General features: G+C 35.7%; 1 protein-coding gene across 5 annotated transcripts in view; it reads left to right on the top strand.

Annotated features, from left to right (window-relative positions):
* The window catches only part of TTC7B (tetratricopeptide repeat domain 7B), a 119370-nt gene that overhangs the window by 53922 nt on the left and 40293 nt on the right, over positions 1-25155 (top strand). For all 5 annotated transcript variants that reach the window (XM_054400099.1, XM_054400097.1, XM_054400100.1 and 2 more), the window contains 8 exons: positions 941-1024; positions 2245-2349; positions 2666-2783; positions 2975-3032; positions 5390-5462; positions 6702-6862; positions 20140-20256; positions 24207-24304. In XM_054400099.1, the coding sequence (XP_054256074.1) occupies positions 941-1024; positions 2245-2349; positions 2666-2783; positions 2975-3032; positions 5390-5462; positions 6702-6862; positions 20140-20256; positions 24207-24304 (814 nt within the window). The remainder of the gene's footprint in view (positions 1-940; positions 1025-2244; positions 2350-2665; positions 2784-2974; positions 3033-5389; positions 5463-6701; positions 6863-20139; positions 20257-24206; positions 24305-25155) is intronic.

The raw sequence follows: 25155 nt of genomic DNA, 5'->3' as shown, positions 1-25155 counted from the left end.
CTTCAAAACTTAATTCCTTTATAACAATTTAATAAAAGTTCTGTTTAGTAATAGTCTTGATATTGCACATTGTATAATAGGAATATATCATGCATATATGCAGCAAATAATTCACTTCTTGTGTTTGTTTTATTTCATATTCAGTGCTGCTCTTTGCTTAGGGTTCTCATAAAGTGTGAGAAGATGCTTCACACCTGCTTGTGGTTTTTTGCAATCTTAAGCCAGAGTTTTAATGTGAAAAATAATTCATGGTATAACAGTTTACTATATACATTTTAGCTAACAAAGCAGAAAAGCTGCACCTTTCAGCTCTCTGGAGCTGGTCTGATGAGTCAAAATGAGCATAACTAAATGAAATATTTCTTATTGACAACAGCAGATTCAGAATCTTCCACATGAGCATATAATGGTAATTCAATATAGTAATAACAAATTTCCTTTTGGCATTCAGTTAATTTGAAAATCTCAGCAGAATATTGTGTGGATAAAATTCTTAAAAATAATACTGTTGGGTGAACTTTTACACCCCACCCCTCTCTTTTAAGGGGTCCTGATAAGTACTTGTGATTATGCCATTGCTTCTACATATTCACAATTTAGGATGAGTGTGTGTGCAGTTTGCCATTTCACTTAAGACTCATCTCCTACCTTTTGCAGCTGGTACCTTCAGCAAGCTGATACTTATCATTCCTTCTCACAGACTAAATAGGACAGTACCAGCAGGAGTATTTAAACAAACAAAATAAATGGGAAATTTTTTTTTTTGTTCAATTATTTTTTTCCATCTAGAATCTGACATCTGTCATCACTTATTTGAATGATTTAAATTTTTAGTTACATGTAATCTAGATATGAGTCTGTAAGAAAATTTTTAAACTATTATACCTTCTGAACAATTGAAGAATGCACCCTTAAATAACAATTTTCCTCCCAAAATTAGTGTTTAGAAAGAGCCATGAAGTTTGCGTTTGAAGAGTTCCATCTTTGGTATCAATTTGCATTGTCCTTGATGGCAGCAGGAAAAGTAAGTCTTTGATTTTTTTTTATGTAATTCTTACATTGCTGGCTTTTGATAACAACATTTGTCTCTTCCATGATTTTCATCTGTAGTATTTTTGCAAATAATTCTAATCCTTAAATCAGCAAAGTACACTGTACTCCTGAATTTATGCTTAGTACTGTACAGTAGAAGTTGTTATTTCAGTAGTCTCTAACTTAGTAAGACTGAAAGGTGATGGTAAGATCAATCTTGCCAACAAGCTTAAGCTAAGCCAATTGAATGTAAGTCAGAATTATACCAGATAATATTATCCATTAGAAATTTGTTTTAGTGCTGTTTTGATAAATGAATTTTACGCTTAGGTACAAATTAGCACTGATTCATGACGCTCTTGCATTATTTTCCTTCCGGAATTTCTGACTATGTCTGTCTTTATTATTACTGTCTTTGAAACTGCATATTCTGTGCCATTAAATGGAGATGGATTAAAACAACAACAACAACAAAAAACCCCACAGGTTATCAGATGCAGTCTTCTACTTTCAGTTATTTTGCTTTTCCCTGTCATGTTGTGGAAAATAAATCACATTCATTATGTAACATAAACAATACTGATTTACTAAAAGATCATTCTCAGTGGGGGTAATATGCTTATCTTCAGGATGGGGAAAATAAATTATTTCTGCTTTCTTTAGAAAATGGTTTTACAAGTGCATTTCTTCTGACAAGGCTTTATTTTATCCCATTCTTTGTTTACTTTGAGTTATCTTCTAAACTGTGACTGGATGGAGGCAAATGAGTTTTAAAAAGTGGAGCAGTACCATTCTATTATACAGTCTTAGAGCAGAACTATTCCTAAGCACTGTTGTAATTCTCAAAGAAAATAAAACACTGCTCTGATGACTGTCCTGTTCCTGCTCTTTCGTTTGCCTTTCTGAAATGTTGTGAGCTTAGAAGCCAAGTAAAGTTTTAAATGCATCTCAAAACTCTCTTCTGAAGAATCATGTACCATTGGAATTACATATTGGGTAAATGATTTACTAAAGACCCTTACTGATAATTCACAGGGGATTAAATAACAGCAGTGTCTAAAGTCTTCACTTGCATGAGGAGTCGTAGCAGATTGTTAGCAAACTGCTAAGTAAAGGCTCCGTCACCGGGAAAAGTAAGATATGTACATGGGCGTCTTATATCAGTGAAACAATTATGCTTTTAGTAATTTCAGTGGAAAATTTTTTTAACAGTCTGCCCGAGCTGTTAAAGTCTTGAAGGAATGTATACGTTTGAAACCAGATGATGCAACTATTCCACTTCTTGCTGCAAAGCTCTGTATGGGATCTCTCCACTGGGTAAGCTTTGCCACTCTTTATATTTTCAATAAGAGCTGTGCTAAAATGCAACAAAATCTTGGTTTAGGGATGTAGCAAATATTTTTGCACAGTAACTACAGGCACTTGGCCATCTCTAAAAATACAGTACAGATATGTATATGCACATTTGCATGGACAGCTTAAAATATTTGATAGCAATGGTTATCAGAGTGGCGTATCTTGAAAGTGATCTAAGACATGGGGAAAAGTATATTAAAAATCGAAATGTTAACATATGGAGATCAAGATGGAAATTACACTTTTGTGTAATGTGAATGTTTTACAATATTTTCAGTTGGAAGAAGCTGAAAGATTTGCCAAAGCAGTTGTTGATCTTGGGGACAAAACATCAGAGTTCAAAGCGAAAGGCTACTTGGCACTGGGATTGACTTACAGTCTGCAGGCTACTGATGGTAAGATAAGAATAAATATTCACATTTAGCAATTCCCGTGTTGCCTTAAAAAGGATAGCTAGAAGAATACTAGAAGTTATACCTTCTGGGTGCAACCGTTTTCTCAGTCAGTGTATTAAAACTCCTTCAATAAGCGGGTGGAATGAAATCTCTTGATCTTGCATATCACTGATTAAACATATCCTTTTTAGCATCTTTGCGAGGGATGCAAGAGGTCTTGCAGCGAAAGGCACTTCTTGCATTTCAGAGGTGAGTGGGTGTTAATCTTTTCATTTCATTCTAAGTAGTGAAAAGCTTTTATTATGTGTTAAAAAAGAGGGGCTTGTAAAAGATTGTGTAATGAGGATTTCACCTCTGGGAGTCTCTCTTCATGAGTACAGAATGTATTTCTTTAACATTTACTTCATAATTTTATTTCAGAAATATCTAGATTGATTTCTAAGGATTTCCTTTAATCTTAAAGACATTTGTGTTGCTCTGTAGTATAAAATACTGTTCTGATCTAGAAGATAAAATCGCATAATGCAAGTTTCCAAGTCATGATTCAATATGAGAAAAGTTGGTTACTGATCAGATTGTATAGGAGGCCTTTGCCATTATATCTGTAGAGACAGAGCAATAATTGAGGCCCTCCTGCTGTGGGTAAGGGGTGCAATCTAGAGGGGAAGAAATAGTCTATCTGGAGATTTAACAGCAGTGTAGGCAGTGACAACACAAATGCCCAAGTGCCTTACAGACAAGTAGTGCTATTGGAGATGACAGTGGCTCGTTCTCAAGGATTTGGTTCTCTTCCAGAGAAGCCTGAGGGGAGATCTTACTGCTTTCTATAAGTACCTGAAGGGCAGTTGTAGTGAGATGTGTGTTGGTCTCTTCTCTCAACTAACTAGCAATAGGATAAGATGTCCTCAAGTAGCACCAGGAAGTGTTTACATTGGATATCAGGAAAAATTTCTTTACTGGAAGAGTGGTCAGGCATTGAAGCAGGTTGTCCAGGGAAGTGGTGGAGGTGTTCACAAAATGTGTAGGTATGGCACGTTGGGACATGGTTAGTGGTCATGGTAGTGCTGGGTTGACGGTTGGACTTTATGATCTTGGAGGTCTTTTCCAACCTTAATGATTCTATTATTCTGTGTTGAAACGGAGCTTTCTAATTCCTGGTTTATACTTGAGCTCCTCACCCATCCCTTTTGCTGTTTCAAATATACTGTGTTAACCATTTCTCACCATTTCTATCGATTCAGTGCTTCTGAGGTTCTAATAAGTAATTGCTTGCTTCTGCTGATTCTTTGAAACTGCAAAAGATGAAATTATGTTACCTGAAGCAAATCCATTCCTGCTGACTCTACCCTCCAGTTTAGTATAGCAGTTCCCAAAAATTCTGAGTCTTTCCCTCCTATCAATCTGTCTGGAAAATTTCTGGTTTCTAGGAGTTGAAGTTGTCCAGCATTTTCACCACCCACAAGTAGGAGGATCTTTTTATATGTAGTATAATATTTTGTGTGGTAATATTTTATTAAGTTGTTCTAGCAAAAGAGCAGTGGATTAAGTTAACAGAGAATAAGCAATAGACAGTAGGTTAGGAGAACTATTTTTCAAATAATACTCATCTTCTTGTCACTGTAAATTACTCCTTCATGGTCTCCAGATATTGTTTCTTGGTTGTGTGTTATGTCATCTTTCACCCAGGAACCTTTCTGTTTCATTCTCTACTGCTGAACAATAAGTGTCCTGATGTCTTCCTATCCATTCAGTTTTGAGGACTTCCTAGCAGCAAATAGTGCCAGCTGAAATCTGAGACATATCTAGCTATTTGTGCTAAGTAGCAGGATATACATTTGTGCACAGAATACTTGGGAACATGAGGATTAATTGCATCTGCTTTCTGTGTGTCTTTCTGATGCTTTGGGATTTTCTTTGGTTTCTTTTGTGATTGTAATGGATTAAAGATCATTTTTTGTTCCTTCTCAATGAGGAAGACTCATTAGTTCTTCTGAAGCTGATTGTTGCACATCCTATTTCTAACTAAGCCTCCATTAAAAGAATGCAACAAATATTAATTAAAAAAATACGTAAGTTCCAAGCTTACTGCTTGGTATTTACTGCACAACACTTTGGGATACAGACATAGTTTTTTTTGTCTTTGTGCTCAAGTGTGTCCCCCGTGAAAATCCTTATCTTGCAGCAGAAAGATTGTATTTGGTTGGGTTTTTTCTCCTTTTTCCGTAAGAAAACTGGCTAATGATTTTTTTTTTGTTTTAACTGTTCTTAGACAATTACATCTAAGTGTTTGTTTAGAACTATATTTTGACTGAGGAATCATTTTTTTAATTTATTTCTTGCTAATTTTTAAGATTTATGCTGAAATTACATAATTAATTTCTATTTTAAATGTCTCATTAATGGGCCAAATTGCTTCCTTTAGATTAAGGATGATTGAGAAGTGTAATATGAAAAGTCGCTGGCACGAACACCACATATCAAAATATGAGCCTTTGTGTAGTGATCTAAATATTCATGAATTCATGAATATATGTGCATTTGTATGTCTAACCTGTATTAATAGCAGAAAAATTAACTGGATTTTTGTTTCTTTCTTTGTTTTTAAGAGCTCACAGTTTGTCTCCAACGGATCATCTGGCAGCATTTTACTTGGCACTTCAGCTTGCTATATCCAGGCAGGTTAGTTTTGTTTTAAAAGTGCAGCCTCAAACTGTCTTATGAAGATTGAAATTTGTATCAATTGATGGATACAGATGAAGATTTCATAAATAAAGATGTGATTTGCCTTGTGCATATGTACATATACAGGGAAAAAAATCCTGAAATATTCTCTCTGAACGCCTTCAGTCTTGTACGCTTCTTCAGAGTTCTGTCACATCTCTAGTATCAGAAATATGACATAAGTCATGAACGCTTGTTTCAGCATTTATGTTGCTGGATAGAGAGGGAAAAAAAAAACATTTTTACCTCATTTTTAACTATTATGTGTAACCTCTGCTAAGACTGGTTATCTGTAGAGTGCCACTGAAACCTAGGCTTTAATGATCTTGACAGTATTTAAATATTGAGTAATGGCTGTTTCTGAATACTTGTAAGAGGTTTGGTTACTATGAACAAAATTACCAAAAGGTGTTTAAGAAAACTGGGAATTATTTTAAAGCTATAAAAAGAGATCAGAGCTCAGTCTGACTTGTACAGCGGTTATGTTTAAGGGATTTAGGATTCTGCCATGTATCACATGAATTTAGATAATGTGGAGCTGCTTTGTATATGTCATGGTAAGCCTTTTCCTGTGTCATGTTTATTTTAGGAAGTAGTTTTGAGCACAGTAGTTTACATGGTCTAGGTGACTACTTTTCATTGCTAATGAGTAGCAGAGACATTGGAGTAGGTCACATTAGAGTTACTTTAAAAGCACGAAATATTTTTCAGTAGCAGGCTATGACTCTGTACTCCTGAATTCCAAACTTCCCATTTTGCTTAATTAAATTTGAGTTTAACATTCAGTGTAGTTATTTTGAGTGAAAGTACATGCAGCTGAGATAATGAAATTCTATGTGAAAAAAGTAATTGCTGCACTGTAGTTGTGCATTTTAGTTGATGTATTACAATTAAAATATTTTCAGAATAATTTAGAAATACAACCAGTACTTGGAATAGTGAGTGAATATTTTAACAGGCTGAAGGAACTGTTTTATTAATACATGTATCTTATTTTCCAGGGTTAATGTATTATTTAATTTTTACTGTTCACTGTAGAGCATCAGGTCCATTTTAAACTTCTGAGTAGTACAGGAGTCTATAGAATTCTACATGGTATCCAGGTGAATATTTTGAAAATTTTATGGATATGCAATCAAGTAATAGGCAATACTTCTAATAGTGGTGCTTTCTTTTTCTGCCTTTTATTTTAACCAGATACCTGAAGCTTTGGGTTATGTTCGTCAGGCTCTGCAACTACAAGGAGATGATGCCAACTCTCTTCATCTCCTTGCACTCTTGCTATCAGCCCAGAAACACTATCATGATGCTTTGAATATCATTGACATGGCCTTGAGTGAATATCCAGAAAATTTTATGTGAGTGAATGTCATGTTCTTTCTGTACTTTCTTTCATGCTTATTTTATTTGGATTCTCGTCTCATTCTTCTGTGATTGGTCTGGGTTTTTTCCAGTAGTCTTCCTTTCTGCCCATTTAATGCAAGTCTACTTTTTATTAAAGGCTTATTAAATAGTGATTAATGATTTGGCTTTGGAAGGGAGGCTAGAGCTGGATAGTTGATCTTGTTTCGGTTTTTATTACAAACTCTTTAGATAATTTCTCCCTGTTGCATGCTTTAGAGTATTTTCCTGTCTTCTGTTTTCATGCAATATTCTAAGAAGAATAAATAGGAGGACTTTACTGTTAATCTGTCTGTAGGATAGTTTTATTCTCTACTACAGATAACTCTATGCATATTGTATGGAATCTATTCTGTGAAATACATCAGAACAGATGTGTAACTCTTTTGTGTAATTAGTCATCTGAAGGATGACTGATGGATGACTAAATAAGTGAACAGGGAAGAAGCATATTTAGTGGATGTTCTCTTGTTGTTTAAGAAAGAAATAATTACTTGTATTTATTCTTCGTGTTAAATATATGTTAAAATACATTTGGATTTTGTACTTTTGTAAGAATTTTTCCCAATTACTTTTTATGCAAAACTAAGGAAATGCTTTACAGTGAAATATCTTGAGGACAGCTTCTATTAACTTCCAGTGTTCTGTTCTGATGCTTTGCCAAGCATGATAAAGGCTGTAGTCCATAGTATTAAGGATATCCTAATTGTTTATTTTGACATTTTTTTAAAGTATCTGAGTTAGTCTTAACTTTTAAATGACTGACCTGTATCATAAATTGTTACTATGTCAACATACCAGCAAAAATATTACTTCTTTGTTGTTAGTTTGAAAATAGAGATTATAGTGTTTTTTTGTTCCTTACATTCCATGCTTCTATATGAAATATTGTTGCCTTTTGGCTGTCTATATGAAATATTGTTGCCTTTTTCCTCATAAATCTGACTAAGACCAGGATATCAGCTCACCTCAGAACTTCTGTGCCTTGCAGCCAGTTTTGTGTGACTGCTTTTGTGGCCTGTTGCTGTTTCTTGCTTCCTAGCTTACCCCCACACATATTACCTATGTTCTTACTAGGGGCTTCCATGCATGCTTCGCAATTTCAGAACTACCTGGCAGTTCATCTCCCAAACATGTCTGTGCTTTTCTCAGGTCTGAGGGACCTGTCAGTAAGATACAGTTTGAGAAGCGATTGATGTATCAGTTATCTAATTTTGTACACTGTTATTGTTAAAACCAAATATGTTCAAAGCACCATGATCTGTCATCTTTTGTCCTTGTTTCATTTGTCACTTATTGGCAATGTAAATGACGAAGTTGCTGTATCTCTCATAATAATAATAGTCTAGAAGAATTGTTTCTGAAACTGCAATTTTCCCTATTGTAATAAGAGAACAAATAATCATTTAGTAAATGTTTAAAAATATTCTTGTGAGCATTCAAAAGGCATTTATTGGTTTTTCAAATACAATTCGTGGCCTTTGCATACTTGTTTTGGGCATGTAGTAACCACTACATCTTGTGGTTAAATGTTGCCTGAGTGTTTTTAAAAAGTACTAGTCTTTCTATTAATATATGTCTGTATATTAATCATGTGGATTATAATAGAGGTTCTAAGTTATTAGACCTGTTGTGTAATACAAATACTGTGGTGATACACTGTAATGTCTTTTAACCTACTGGTACAGATCAGGGAATTTGAGAGGAATATCTGGTCAGAAGGAATCACCATCAGATGTGGAAAAATTTGCTGAACAAGGTGAAATGCACAACTATATCTCCAGACAGTCTTCTAGAGTCATGTTTTCAGTGCTGTCAAGTTACTTCTGGTTCCCAGAGAACTCAAGGATATGGCTGAGATTCCTTGTGTGCTCTGTGTAATTGATACTGACAACCAGGCAGACACATTTGGTCAGTACCAAAAATATGGATTGATTGCTTCATGTAACTGTGTTGTTTTTGCAGGGATTTATCAGCAAAATCTCAAGTTTACCATCTATTCTGGCATACTGTGTCTGGTGCTCTTGAAGTGGTTGATAACATGTATCTGCGTATGTATAAAGTATAAAACAAGTGCTTAGTGTCTCATTGATTCCATCTTCCTATTTTGCAACTTTGGTAAACAACACAATCTCACAGTACTTTCTAGTAGGTAGGGAAGAGATTCTCTTGTGCTCCTCTAAGACTTGCTAAGTTTTAGATATAGTGAAACATTTAGTTATTCACCTAGGGTATTTATTGGCTATTGTAAAGACTTCAAATACAATGTTTTATGTTTTGTCGTTTAGTTATGTCTACACTCCCAGTAAGATAAATAGTACAGGAGTTTTCTTGGTATTCTCTTTATTTCTGTTATAGTCCATTACCTGAGCCTTACGTAAATATTTTTTTGGCTTTTCAATGTAATAAATCTCTGTGCTTGGAAAATATTAAAGTAAAATACAGGGCTTATGATTTTTGTTATTTCTTTTATGGTTTTCTTTCCCACATGCTTCTATATGTTGTAATTGCATTGCTGCCCTGAGTAGTGTCCTGCCCTCTTCACTGTTGTGTGCTGGTTTTTTGTTTTGGTTTCAGTTTTTTTGTTTGTTTGGTTTTATTTAAAAAGACTTTCAGAAGTAAATATTCCATCTTTGTAAAATACCAAGGTTGCAAGGAAGTAATGGATTACACTGTGAGTCATGCTGCGAACTGGATACTTGTCAGCGATCTTCTGTTGTAACCGATTAGTAAACATGCTGTCTGTAATTATTTAACATTTGAAAATCCAATGCATTCCTAGAATTCATATTCAATATTTGAGGCAAGCAGCAAGCATACCTCAGTATCTTAAATTAGTATTAACATTCCTGCACTATAAAGCTAGAAAGTTGCTGAACAAACATGGCCAATCAGATGATGATTCTGCCGTGGGCACCTCAAGGTCAGTGTGTAGAAAGACATTCTTCAGAGCCAGCTGTTTCATCATTATCTAAAGGAGCGGAAGGAATGAGCAAATATCACCTTGTGCTGTTAGCAGCAAGGCATAGCTTTGTCTTTGAATAGAGAGTTTATTGTTCTTCCTTCATTTCTTATACCAGCAGCACAAATATGCAATCTACTCTGAGACTTCAAGGGTTATTGGAAAAACTATTGGTGAAAATCTAAGAAATCTGTAGCATTGTAATAGTTATATAATAAAGTTTTCCAGAAATAATGAAAATATCTGCTGAATATCTATAGCCCTATCACTTCACACTTTTGGTAAGTTGAAAATGCTAGGGCATAACTATTTATAAACAAGTTATCTGTGCTTTTCAGAGCAATGTGCTAAATAACCTCTCAAGCCTCATGAAAGCTGAGTGTGCTGTGATTCAGGCACAAAAAGATCTCTAAACAAAAGACTGCTGAACAGATTAATATTACTGAAAAGATTATGAATGCCCTGCTTTGGTGAGATGTGTGGGAGTAAGGTGCCAGCACCAAAAACACTGAATAGTTAATCTCAGTCAGGTGCACTTTAATTCATCTAAAGTTACACTGTTTTTTCAACACCTTTCATTAGACAACTTGTCCCTGTAATAGAAATGTGAAGTTCGTTCTTCTCCAGGTTGGCGTGATTTGAACTCACATATGATGTAGCTCAGAGTCCTAACCATCAAACTGGGTGAGATGTTCTATTTCTCCTTATGAAGCAGAAGTAGAGACATGTTGTCCTGAATGCAAAGAAAGTAAGCAGAAAGGAGCCACAACATGTCCTATATTACTGGAGTACTTAACTGTGAGGGAGGCTTGAGGTTTTAGGTGCTTGGTTGTTCCTCTAATTTTGTTTATTTAAATACAGTGATTGTCTGCTCTGAATGTATAAGAAGCTTCAGAGGTGTACATTGCAGTCTGAAGGTGTATTTCAGGTGATGCAAGGTAATGGTGGTTGTGTTGCACTGTTTCATATTGGGCTTTTATATCTTGTGCAATATAAATAGAACAGTTACCTTTGCGATTACCTGGGGATCCCTATTCACAAACTCCTTTCCATCCTTTTTATCTGCTTGTTACGAGGAGTTCATGTCATAGTGGTCTTCTGAATGATATGAAATCTTGAAACAACTCTTCTGTCTACTCCATGGTTAGTCAAAAGTAGATTCTCAGTCAAGGCAAACAGGTTTCTTAATGAAATGCTTCTGATAATTTTTTCTTAGTCTTGGCAGTTTGGGGTTCCCTCATAACTTGAAGTGTTGAGGCATTTAAAGATGCCTGAAATTAGTGTAATCGGGCAAAATCAAAATAGCATTAATGTTTGTTATTTATGATGAAAATTTAACTGCAAAGGATAGCAGCTGACAAGCTTTTGAAGTAGCAGAAGTAGGGAACAGCAGATGGGTTATCTGAGGAGTGCAAGCATGTCGTTTTAATGTTAAGTACACTCAAAAAGGAAAGACATATGGTAACAGGTTTGTAGACAACTGAAGACTAAATTCACAGCTTAAACATTTACGTTAGTTGAAGTGTGATGAAAGGGTTTTTTTTTCTTCCAAGAATATTTCACAAAAGCATCAGGTCACTATGTCACTCCTCTTAAAACTTATTAAACTTATTAAATCCTTTCCTTCCTGACTCTCAGGGAAGGAGCCCAGAATCGCAGACCTTTTTAACTTCATCGATTTGTTGATTAATAAACTTGTTTCCTTCTGGGAGTTGTCTTGGTAGGCATAATAGAAGAGTTGGTTGGTGCATACAGCACGTGATACCTTCACTGGTGTTTTGTGGGACAGCAGAGTATTTATCAATTAATGGGAACACACTATGCTATTCTGATTTCCCAAAGTTGGTTGTAGTTGTACTACAGTGTGTGGTGCCAGTTAAAGTTGATAAATAGAGCACTGGGAATTACTCGAGGAAAGGACAGTAATATATAATTGAACAAAAAGTAGTCATCTCCTAGGCTTGCCAAAATCGTGTCTTTCAGCTTGGTGTATATGTTCTTGTCATGATTTGATAGCATGCTTTCTCAGATGCATGCAGTTTTGATCCTGTCCATGTTGGGAGTTAAATGAATTTGTTCTCAGGAATTATTTTTCTGTAAGTCATGCAAAGACAGTATCAGTTGCTTTTCATGTTGGGCTCATCTTCATCCTGCCTTTGTTGGTGGTTATGTGCTTTTACAGACTTGTCCATTAAAAATACATTGATGTATAGATACAGCTTTATGTAACAAATTGGTCATTGGCTTCAGGGTCTTATTCCTGAATTATATTTGCTAGGCTTTAGATTCTTCTTTGAAACTTGATTGAAGGAATCCCAGTTTGGGTCATGAGCTGACTGCCGCAGGGTGTTCAAGGCAGGGAACCAAAAAGTTTTCAAGTATAACTAATTTGTTCTGGCTTTAGTCAGAAACTATCTTCATTATAGTTTCCAGATTTAAATTTTCTTCAGGACATTGAGTTCATAAGGTGGAATACAGTATATGTAAACTCCACCAAAAGTCACAGGACTGGCTGCTGCTTTTCCATGCAAAGAAGCAATGCTACTGCTTTGTGAACGAATACACAGGGAATGATATTTCAAAGAAATAGCGCGTCAGAAACCATCCGATGCGCACCAGGGTACCTATCCATGTTTTCCACAGAATTGTTATTTGGGAGGCTTGAGGGTTGTTTATGGTGCTTCTTTTGCTTTTTGAGAATCAGGATTTCTCGCAGCAATCCAAATTGCCTATTTTCTGTGTTTCTATATGTGGACTTCCCTCTACTGGGGTTCTGTGCACCAACATTGGAGATTACTCTTACGATGAATATTGGTGCTACAGAATTCTGTCACTTGTCCTGAATCACTTGGAACAGATTTCACATCTTTTGGGTATGTTTGGTGATTGAGAAACTTTCTAGGAGACTTAAAATTAAGGTAGATGATTTTGTGAAGTTTATACAAAAACTAGATTTAGTTGCTTGACCTTCTGTTGCCAGCATTGGGCATGCAGTGGTTCAGTTGATTGGATTTCCTGAAGGATCTGGATGGATAGGTGTATTTTTTCAGCTGTTTTTAAATAGACATTGCTGGCAGTTGTTCAGTAATCTCATCCTAGTAATTGTGTCTTTTTAGCTTGCAGATGCAACTTGGAGACACATTCCTGACTGTTGACACTGAACAAAAATGAGAAACAGATGTGATTAATTGGGAAAGAGGAAACTAGCATCAGGATAAGGGAAGAGAAATGAACTGGGTAGCAATGTTACAGACATTCAGAAGAAAGCACAAGGAAATAACAAATTGTGTAATGTTCAGTTTATATTTATGTCTTTCCTGATGAAACTTTTCTTGAATACTCAAAATGGAGTAGAACAAAGATTCACTTTGCAATTGCAGCAGACACCTCTGTGAGTTTCTTTCTGTAATTTGATTATGATAGAAATTGATGCATCTCAAATCACTTGAATGTGTAAGCAAAGTCTTTATAAAACTGTATGTATTTCATATTCTGTCCAGTTTTGTGTTGTCATTCTCTCTGTCATTTAAATTTTTGTGACTGTGTCATTTTATGTTTTGATGATCATGCAGATGGCCTGGACTTTGGCTAATGTGAAGCTGTAAGCTTTCTAAGCAGGCATTAAAGGGACAGCTGTCAATAACAGATGTGCAAATTACCGGAGTTTGAAGCCAGGAAGATCAGTTTTTATGTCAGAATCTGCTAAATTTACTTGAGTTTTTATATTAATATAAATTTAGCTAAACCATACCTTTCAGAGGACATCTGATCTTGATAAGAACACATCAGGAACTGGAGAAATCAGCACAGCATATGGTAGCTTGTTTCACTTGCCCTCTTCATTAAGCCTGCATTTTTCTTCTTGATTTGAGTTGAATCCTTATTTGTTTCCAGACATTATTTATATATAATTCTTTATTAGGCCCTCTGTAATACTGGTGACTTCATACTCTGATGGTAGCTTCTGAAAGTAGGGCACGTTCTCAAGCCATTCATTATCTATTGCACTATTGAACTGTAGCCAGTTTTCACCACATGAAAACAAGAGCTGCACAAACTGTTTCAATATAATTTACCATTGCTTTATAGAGCGAATTGCCTGCATCATCTCTGGTGAGAAGCATTGTGTTAATTTTTTGAGCATAATTACTTTGTTAGGGACTTGTGTTCAATTATGTGCTTGCTGGCATTTTTGTTTGCTTCTTGTCAGTTATTTCTATGATGCATTTCCACATTAGAGTGCGAAGGCTTTATCTGTTCCTCTAGCTATATACTGTTTTTAAAAAAAAAATCCTACTTGAGATGTGCTTTTGAACAAATTCTTGCAGAGGTTTCCTGTGAGGTTTTAAGACATTAGACTTAATAGATCTTCATTAAGAGAGTATATTATATGTAAATTAGCATCCTGTTGGATTCAAGTGGAATTCCCAAGTGAAGGGTCTTACAGGACTCACATCTACCTTCTTTTAAAAGAAACTGCAAACTTGCATAGAGTGAATTGTTCTGAAATTCTGGACTGTGAATGAAGTAAACACTGGGAACTCAGGATTTTCTTTTTAATTCTAACCTTTTTCTTCTAAACCATTTAGAGTTAGTTCTCCCCATGTCACATTTCTTAGTGCTGTGTTTTGTGGTGGAAGGGCATTGATAACACACCAGTGTTTTGGCTACTGAGCAGTGGTTGCACAGCACCAAGGCTGTGCTTTTCCAGCATCCCCCCACAAGATCTTTGGAGGGAACATGACCGGGCCAGCTGACCCAAACTGACCAAAGGGGTGTCCATACCATATCATGTCAGCTCAGTTATAAAAGCTGAGAGAAAGAAGGGAGTGGGGGGCATTCATTGATGGTGTTTTCTTCCAGAGCTACACATAGAAGCCTTGCTTCCTGGGGAGCAGCCAGACATTGTCTGCTGATGGGAAGTAGTGAATAAAGTCTTGGTTTGTTTTTCCTTCTGCATGTGGCCTTTGATTTTGCTTTATTAAATTGTTTTTATCTTGACCCACAGGCCTCTTGTTGTTTTCCCTCTCCCCTATCCATCTATCAAGTGGAGTGATAGAGTGGCTTTGGTGGGCATCTGGCCCCCAGGCAGGGCCAAAGCACCACAGTGAGCAATTACAAGACTGTCAGAAGGGAGCTTGCTGATAATATGTACTGACTAAGTAAAACTGAAGTTGTTATGGTTTGACTTCCTCCTACATATTAATTTCTTTTACATTTCTTTTAACAGTCATTGTAAGTTTTATCCTGCACTCTCTTGAGTGCAAGAAGTGACTTGCTAAAACTTCAGGAAAGGTGAATAGGTTTCGTTCTTTCAAATCATCAATGCTGAATAATATTTGTTCAAACTGTTAAATTACTTTTTAAGTTTACAGAAAGTTGGCTAAACATCAAATAAAGCTGCATTTTTAATCCTGCATTGTAAATAAAAGGATTTGATGCATCTTTTTAAATTTTATCTTCTTGAAGAGGGATAGCTGTTCAGTGTTGTGAAGAATATGCTTAGCTTGACCTCATTGCATACAGAAGAGACCTTAAAGGGTTCTCGTCAAGGCTTTTGTGTGTTATGATGAAGGACTAATATTTTTCACAGCACATACCTTCAATGCTATGCACAGTTCTTCCTTAGATTCTTTAGGCCCTGAACAATCCAAGTAATTTATATAATAAGAGGGTAATAATGAAGTTTGCTCACAATCCTAACTAAAAATAGAGCATTCTGTGCAGTTTTGATCAGGATATTGGGAAGGTTTCTGAGCCTGAGGGACTTTAGGGAGATTCCTAATTACATTGTGTTGAGTGACACTGCTAGAACAGGTAGCTCTGGTGGAACAATAGTAGCATGTTGTATTGCCAGATTTGAATCAAGATCTTTTCCATGCAGTGGTGTGTGGAATACAGATAACCAGCAATGGCTGATGCAAGCTGGTGTGCTCATACAGTGCACAGCAACATACAAACATTTCTTACTTGATCCCAAAAGCAAAGTGGCTGGTTTTAAAACAGGTGAGCAATAGCTGTCCACTGACAGAACTAGGGGTTCTCAATACTAACAGTGTTACTTGTTGCATTGCAGAGCTCAATCTTCACTACTTGGAATTTTTGCTTTCATGAATTTGTCAGCTGTATTTAACATCTTAGATTACTTGCTCCACCTCTACAGTCTATCCGAAACAAACTGAGGAAGCAATTTCATTTATAATCTTGAGACCGAATTTCCACCCTTAATGTTTTTAATCATCTATATGGCCTTTACCTAATTGGTTTTGTTGCAGTATTGTCCTCTAATTGTTCTTTTCCCTTCATGATCCTTGTAGATAGAATTTATACCTCTTTTTCACTTTTTATTTTGCTAGACTGACTAAATGAAGTATTCTTTCTATTCTGCAGTCAGCTGATCACCCTCACTGCCTTTCTCTGCAGCTGCCCCAATTTGGAATTTCTCATGTGTGTTTTTAGCTGTTGTAATGAGAATTATTTACAATATTCCAGATGTGGCCTCACTGGGGTATTGTGCAATGGCACTGTCTCTTTCTGCTCCAACAAGTACATTCGAGAACTGCATCTGCCCTCTTCACAGCTCTCTCACCTTGATGAACCTGACTGTTAGGTGGATCTGATTTGGAATAACTGTTGCACAGCTGCTTGGTGTACAGTCTCTTACTAAACTTAACTATAACTCATTTTTCAATTAAAAGTATTATCTAATACTCCCTTTATTTTTTGGTGTGCTAATTTTGTATGTATTTTTGTGTGTTATTAAGATTGTATGTGTTTGTCTTTGCCTTCACTCTTGAAAAAAAAATCACGAGAAGTATAGTTGCTGTTCCCGTCATTAAAATGATCGTACTTTATTTATAAAGTTTTCACTTCAGAAAGGACAACTTTATATGTCACTGTTTCCATAATCCTGAGAATTAGATTGCTTTTTACTGCATTAACTTTATTTCCAAATTATTCCTATTCTTCACTTGTCGTTGTTTTCATATCTGAGACAACACAGATAAAAAGATTTATGGTGAAGATTGGGGTTCTATGGGGATGTTTTCTGTTAAGTGCCAGGCTTCTGCTGAATCTTGAATATGTTTGCTAACCTTCACACTCCTTACTTGGATGTGTGTTGCTGAAATTCAAAGTCTTAGTTATAAACTCATTTGGAATTTTTCATTCTTTTTTAAGTAAAAATCCAGTAACATACGGATTAGGTTACAAGCAGCTTATTTATTATGTCTTCATTACTTAGAATGGTCTTGGAGTAATGGACTCATTTGCTGCTTTGGTACCTGTTTCGTAAATGGATCAGTTATTAGCTACAAGAGTAGCAAAGCCTTTCCACTTAAGAGTTCAGTTTGTTCTCCATTTCGTGTGTGGGTAATTAGCCTCCTAAAATGATACAGTTCACTTTATCTAATGTTAAAGATCTGCATCCATATCAAACACTAATGCTGGAATAAATGCCCCATTAAATCTACTAGAACAGAAAATGTTTTACCTACCTCCCTTTCCCAAAGGATTTGAACTAGACAGACTTCTCTTCTTTTTAGCTGTTAGGTTTATTCCAATTTGACACATCACCGACACACATTGTTCTGCTCTTCATTTCTATTTTGATTATTATCTGTTCCTCAGTACTTGCATTCTTAGTCATGAGTGCTATCCTGCTGTGCTGTGTTGTGGTTACTCTCTCATGTTTTGATCTGCACCATGTGCCAGTAATTTAAAACTCTGACTCTTACAAGCATACACAACCAGGTAATTTATGATACTCATAAAACATACAGTTGGATTTCTGTTATCCTGTCTCTTGGTAGCTTTATCCATGCTTCATAATTTTTCCTAGTATATTAAAAACCTGTGAAAATGTTCCTGTCCATCATGCTTTGTTTATATTTTGGGAAACATGCAACCATCCAGTCCCCTTGATTGCTGTAATGCACAAGAAACAACAGGCATGGTGTTGCATGTGTGTACTCTCCAAAGCCATCAAAACTCTGCTGTGTTGCTATTGTCTTCTAATATCTTGGGTTTTGAATCCTATACTGGTAAATCAGGTTCTTAGATTTTTGTTGCAGAGACTCCTGCTATTTTGTGTATTGTGTTTACATTATTTCTTAGTAATTAAATCCCCTTCCTTTCCTGATTCTGCTCAGTTTTTGTTTTAGCTCTTGAATGCTAAACCTTAGTGATTTACTGACCCTGCACCTTCTTTCTGCTGCAGAATTCCTGAAATTCTTAAGTACTTGAAGGCTGTTAATGTAAACTCAGTCTCTGTGTAAACTATATGTAATAAGGTATATATTATTATTATAATCTTCTTTCTAGGATGACTTGTAAATTCAGTGCCTCAGTTTAGCATGTTCTATAACTTTTGTAAAGTGCTTCATGACCATGAATTTTTAAAAACTGAACTTTGATAGGCTCTTCAAATTGCCAAAAGTATTTTCTTTTTACATATAGAGAAACAGAAAAGGAATTGTACGAGGTAGATTCCTGTGATTTTGGATTTGGGTTTTGATGTCTAAGTCTTGTGGTTTGGGCAGGGCTGTGTGTACATTTATTAAGAGTAAAATAGTGTGAGGGTAGAAGCATGTTGTCAGTTTTCCTTCTCTTGTGTAAAACAATGGACAGTTCTGGACAGTTTTTCTTCCTCTGATACAGTCACAGTTAAAATACCTAGAGAGGACCACCCTGCCAAATGAAATACGACTTCAAATTATCTATGTAGTTTCCTATATACTCAAATCCAATTTACTGATAGGAAGAAAGCTAAACTGGTGTAACTGATTACCCTATTCTACATTCCTACAAGACATCAAATGAAGACTCCATGTGACCTTATTTGACTTGCTTATCCACAGGTTGCTTATTCTGTTAAACTAGCTCAGCAACCTGTCTTTCACACCAATACACACATTGTACAATTAAGATAGTGTGATTCATTTTTAGATATACATGCTGGGTACTTTCTGCAAAGGACATACAGTGCAACACTAAAACTTTAGCTGCTGTAACATGTTGAGGAACGGGATGTCATTTCTTATTGTTGAGAAAACCCTCTGGCAGTTTGCAGTTACTATTAGTATCCTTGAGGTTTGTATTTGGGATAAGAAAGTTCTGAGCTTTCACACATGCCCACTCTCTACACCCTTTTCAGTCTTCCCACGCAAACCATATGACCAATCATACAAATTTTTCACTTAGTGATTAACATTGCACTGCAATAAATACACACCTGGGTTTAAAAACAGAAAGTAGGCTAACAGTTATATATGCATACTTTCCTCCTGCTTTGTGCTCTTTCATCTTGCAACTCACTAAAAAGTGCTTTAAAATAAGTGTTTTTCCAGTGTATTATCTGTTCCTAGATGCTGTGACTCCTGTAAATATGCATACCAGTTCACTAGCTCCTTTATTGTCTTTTGCATTTATTTTCTTTAGTTATCCAGGAGCATATCTATGTTAATGTCTGTGGAGAATCTTCTACTGATAGTTGGAATGTAAAAGGAATATGCAGTGATCATTTTATGAGGCTATGCACTTGGTCTTGCTGCCATGAGAAACATCAACTTTTTAAATCAGAATTAATTTATAGTGGCTTCCAGCAAATGGTTTTTCTTCCATTATGAATAGTTTGCTGCATATTTGATGAATGGTGTGCTTTCTTCAGGGTGTCACGTGTAAATGTTTAAAATTCTCAAAATCAAGTCAAACATAAATTGTAGTGCCTGCTGATGGCAACACACAGTAACATATTCTTGCTGACTTCACCAATGCAGACTATCTTTCAGTATAGCCTCTTCCATTTCCTATAATAAAAGCTGATATTCTAAGGAAGCAGCTTGCATGAATACCCAGTTGTTTATTTTTGAGTTGTATGTTAGCTAACTGTTCTCAGCCAGTTAATGGAAAATCATTTCTTATAAAAGTAGTAAAGATTTTCTTTAGTGAAGTTGTCTCTTTTCAACATATGAATCACTGTTTTCAGTGGTCCTGCTTATTTCACTGAACTATATTGTCTTTTTAAACTTAAAATAAATTAAAGTCTTGTCAACTATTGTTTCTGTGCAGTTGAAAAGGTAATCTTGTAAAAAGCACTGTTACTTTGATGTTACATATTTGACTTTATTGTAATTCATGAAACATTTAAGTTAACACTATCTTTGAAGTTATTTTTTTCTTCATCTTGATGTGATGTTGGTTATCTTTAAGGATGTTTTGCATGAATTGGAGTCTCTTTTCTTTCTCTTTTAATTTCCTTTCTATTTTTACTAGATTACTGTTTACAAAAGTCAAGTTGGAGTCTCTGTGCAGAGGCCCAGATGAAGCACTCCTTACTTGTAAACACATGCTGCAGATTTGGAAATCTTGCTACAATCTCACTAACCCAAGGTAAGATGCTGTAGAATTCTAGGCTGCTCAGTACCTTGCTCAGTAGCCTTTTTGGGCAATATTGGGTCAGCAAGCTACTCAGAATTCTGTGAATTAAGGTATGTTAAATCTAGCAGGAGTAAGCTGCTCAGGGAGGTGGTTGAGTCACCATCCCTGGATGTGTTTAAAGGTTGTTTAGATATGGCAGCTACTGATATGGTTTAGTGGTGAACTTGATACAGTAGGGTTAATGGTTGGACCTGGTGATCTCAAGGGTCTTTTCCCACCTGAATGATTCTATGATAATAAACTCTGAAGTGCTGAGGACTGATTACCGAGATTGGGTGGTTGCCATTACCCTTGATAGGGCTTACAGTACTGGTATTGTCTTGATTCTCCAGTTCCCCCCAATTTGTATTTTAGAGCCTTTTATATTGGCTAGCGGAGAGATTCCTATAATGGAAATTTAATTCAATGACTAAATAAAATGGAGCATTAGATGTTAGTTACAACTATAGAAATATCAGATGTACTTGCAAAGTCAGTATGGCTTACTTCTTGAAAAGAGGTCTGTTTGTGTTCTTTGAAGGTATTGGCAAGTATTTGGTTAAATTGATATAGTCCTATTTGGGAAGCATTTCCAAAATGCTTCTGTGAAGGTCCTTTTCTGTGTATATTTAGATAAGCTGTGAAATAAATGTGCACCATGTTGCAGAAATCCGTGCTCATACTATTCAATGTGCTTATTAACTACTTGAAGAAGACAAGAGGACCAGCAGGATATCCTGATACCTGGTTGTTTGACAGGTTGATAGTTTCTGGAGCCAGAGGTACTGCAGCAAAAGAGCCTTGTACCAGGTGGCATCTCTTTAAGAAGACTGAGACAGCCTAATGGCTGAAGCGGGAAAATGACTTTTCTCCTTAGTGAGCTAATGAGCAGTTCAGAGCAGAAAAGCAGAGGGAGGGTTTGTCAGGAAAAACCTGGGAAAAGACATGAAACAATCAGTGCACTGGGAGACTTTGACACTGAAAAGGGAGCAAGACTTGGGGTATAATAAAAAGCCTGTCAGGAGCAATCCAAAAGGTTGAGGTGAACTAATTTCAGCTCAAAGTCACAGAACTAGCAGCAGGGACCTTGGAAAGAATTTGTCTTCTAGCTTAGTTGGCTGGTTAGGGGGAAAGGGGTTTAAGAGTTTCCTGTCAGAATTTTCTGCTTTGCAGAATAGTTACAATGTCTGTATAAGCTTAATTTCATGTACTGCATGTATTGCAGCCCAACTTTTTGCCTTCCATTTCTGCTGTTACATCTTCTGTGCAGATCCGAGCTCTAATCATGGCTTGTCATTGCCTTTTTTTTTTTTTTTTTTTTGTGGTGGTGGTTGTGCTAAGAGCTGCTGTGCTGTGTTAAATATATGTGAAGTAACGCTTTTTTCAGATATCAGCAGTGGCTGTGAAAACTTACTCTCAGCTATGTTAAGCTTCAAACAGCAGTTTGGTAACTATCATGTCACTGTTGTCCTTCAAGAACATCTTAAATGGAAAAATGAACAAGGGCTATTTTTACTTTGCTTTTTCATCTTGATATTTCAAGGCTTTCTTGAAAGTTTTGGGTTATGGTAACAAAACAAAATTAGGAATGGAGTGGAATGGACAGGAGCTGCAAATAATTGTCATGATAGAAGGAGACAGGTTTCCCCAATACAGATATCAATACCAAGCTGTAACCTTTCTTTGGATGGTCTGTGTGAAATTTAAGGGCTGAATACCTTCATATTGCATCACAGTGATACATATCTGTCTGACAGAGATAACAATTATCACTCAGACCCATAATGTGACTGGCCACCCAACCATACTCCAAACAGCAAAGAATGATAATGCAGCATTGTTGTAGATTTTCCCAATCTCTGTAATAACGTAACAGAGACTTCATTTTGTGGAAAAGCACTGTTTGTGAATTGTCTCCCACTGGAAATAATTTAAGCTTTCTAAAAATTTTTCTTTAAGCAAATAATAAAAGGTCTTTTAATAATTTGAAACCTTTTTTAAATGCTGTTTTTTTGAAAGATTTAAATATCCTATGTGCTTATTTGAAACATCTTTTTCTGTTCTGATTTAGACTGAAAACTAATTTTGATGTATCATTTTCCCAATGAGATAAGAACACGCTTTTTCATGATCTGTGCTTTATGTTAGGCATTTCTTCTTGCACTTAATCAGATTTTGTGGAGTGAACTTGGAATTCAGTGTCCTCAATAGTACTTTAATAATGGAAATAAATTTTGTATAACTAGATATACCACACAAAGTAAAGGCTAAATGCAGCTCTGTGCCTTACTTTTGTTCAACTGATTTAGAAGAATTTTCTTTTGCCTTTAAGTGGCATACAAACATTTTCCTCATGAGATGGTTCATATGAATTTAAAACTTTGTTGTACAAGGCTTGGAAGATGTAAATATTTATCTTCAGCTTGCTGCTTGAAGTTCATTAGAAAATAGTTCAGATCTTTTCCAGTTCTTAGTTTGCATTGGGAAAACAGAACAAACCACAATGACAGTGCAGTGCTTAGAAGATGTTTTTGCTAAGCCTGGCTCTCCTTGTCAGTGGCATTTGACATGTCATTGCTTGTGGATTGAGGAAGTCATTAATACAGCAGTTAACCAGAAAATATGTAGCTGATAGTGTGTGTCCTGGAAAGTTCCCTTCCATATCCTGGGGTTTTCTATAATAGCAACATTTTGTGAGGAAATCAGTCATGCAATAATGTTAGGGTAATGCAGAACTGTGTTCATACCATTTTAGAAACAACCATACAAAGAGAGAAAGTTGTTTCACTGGTGTTTGAATTATGCAGCTATAAAGAGTTAGCTTCTTGATCTTCTCTTAGTTCAAATTCAGAAGGAAAGAATTTTAAAATTAAGGCAAAGATACACTGAGTTCCAGTCTTGCAGTTTTGATGAAAATCTCTTAACATTAGGAATTGTGTGAAGATTTTTTTTTTCTCTTTAGCGAGGTTCAGACAAAAGTCAGAAGTTTGCATTCTGCTAAGTTGGGCTTATATGCCAATTGCTTTAAACTAAATTATTTCGAAGTTTGTGGAGTGTTTTTTTTTTTAAATTAGATTCTTTAAAAATCGTCAAGACTTGCAATCCTAAAAATGTCATTACTGTATTAACCACAGAATGTTAAAGGAGGACTGCCCATATGTGCTTCCTCCCACTTTTCCATCAGTGTGTCTCAACAGTCGCCTCATCTTAAGGAAAAGGAGCACTTAGTTCTTCCGTCCCTGTTGTTCTTCTACTGAATCTCTAATAGCAGTTCTAGGACCAGTTATTTTTCCAGCAAGTATATCAACAAGAAGCCCAAAGGACACATACTGAGTTACAACTAACGAAGAAATGAAGTGTTTGTCCACAGGAGTAATCAGTAAAAAACACTGCTCCTGCTTAGGCTTCTGCGTTATTGGCAGTGTTCATAATCTTCCTACTGTGCTATTAGGATTCAATTCAGCATTAGGCAGTTAATGTGTATGTTTACACATGTATTTAGAAAGGCAACAACCAACCAACCAAAATAAAACCCCGCAAAACACTGGAGATAAAAGTGATGCCTTTCTGTGTGAAATAGAGTTATGGCATCTTTATAATTTACTTAAAATTAGATATCCTGAGTTTAGAGTTTCTCTTAAATCTTGGAGAAGTTTGGATTTGCAAACTTAACATCTGCCTTTTCATCTTCTTTAAGAGCTGTACCTCATGTTATATAAATGTTTAAGGTACAATAAATCATTTTTATGAAGCTGTCAGCTATGAATCAGATTTTAAGCCTGTAAGTGCTGTTTGGTACTAAATTTGTTCATAGCAAGAACTTTTATAGCAAGAACCTTTGTGGGAGGAGGGCAGTATTGAACTTGTATCTCTGTATATAATGTTATGTTTTAGTAGCTTACAATTCCTGTACTTGGTTGCAGTGATTCTGGTCGTGGGAGCAGCCTGTTAGACAGAGCTATTGCCGATAGACGACAGCTCAATACAATTACATTACCAGATTTCAGTGATCCTGAAACAGGTAAGAACTGCATTTGAACAGTAAAGTAAGTAAAATGGTCTAGTCATAGCTAGATTTTACCTTAGGGATTTTTGTTTCATTTTTACAATCATATTGGCATTGTTGTCATAAAAGTGGAAATACTGTGTAATACAAGATTTTTTCTTTTTTTATTTATAAAGTACCTAGTGACCATGTTCTCTGTAAATTAAAATATCTGTAGTATGGATCTTGCTGTGATTAGGTATTTTTTTATGCAAGGGATAAAAATTAGTATGCTGAACTATTTGCCAAAGTCTTATATCTTTATATAAGTCCATTTGATATTTGCACATATTTTTCCTTTTAAAAGGTAAATGAGGAAAAAAAAAAAGAGAAATATTTTAATCTCAAAACACCTGAAGATATCATTGTTAATTAAAATATCTAATACATATTAAAGCATAATGACGTGGGTGGCTTGGCTTACTGTAGACAGCTTTGGCAAAATTTATTGCAAGTTGTATGTACTGTGATATTTTGATATGTTAAAAGTTGTGGTGTACAGGTGCAGTATATAAAAGTGAAGATTGTTACACATCAGTAAATATTTACAGTATGTAGTTTGCCTATTTTAATATATTCAGTTATCATTATACAAATTGATATGCCTTAAAAATCATGTAACCAGAAGTCAGGTGAGACATGCATTTTGTGAAAATTGCAGAAGGAATTGGCATGATAATGCTAGTTCCAAAATCCTTTACAATATGTTACTCGTATTCCAAATATTGAGAGGTTTTCTGTCTCCTGAGATTTATCCCAAAACTGTAGCATGCTTTTCCTGGCACCTTTCAGAAGTGAATTGCTTCTTGGTTGCACTTTGACACACT

The sequence above is a fragment of the Indicator indicator genome, chromosome 4 (assembly GCF_027791375.1).
Source record: "Indicator indicator isolate 239-I01 chromosome 4, UM_Iind_1.1, whole genome shotgun sequence".
Taxonomy (NCBI): domain Eukaryota; kingdom Metazoa; phylum Chordata; class Aves; order Piciformes; family Indicatoridae; genus Indicator; species Indicator indicator.
Note: the sequence above shows the minus strand (reverse complement) of the source record. Positions and strands in the feature narration are given on the sequence as shown.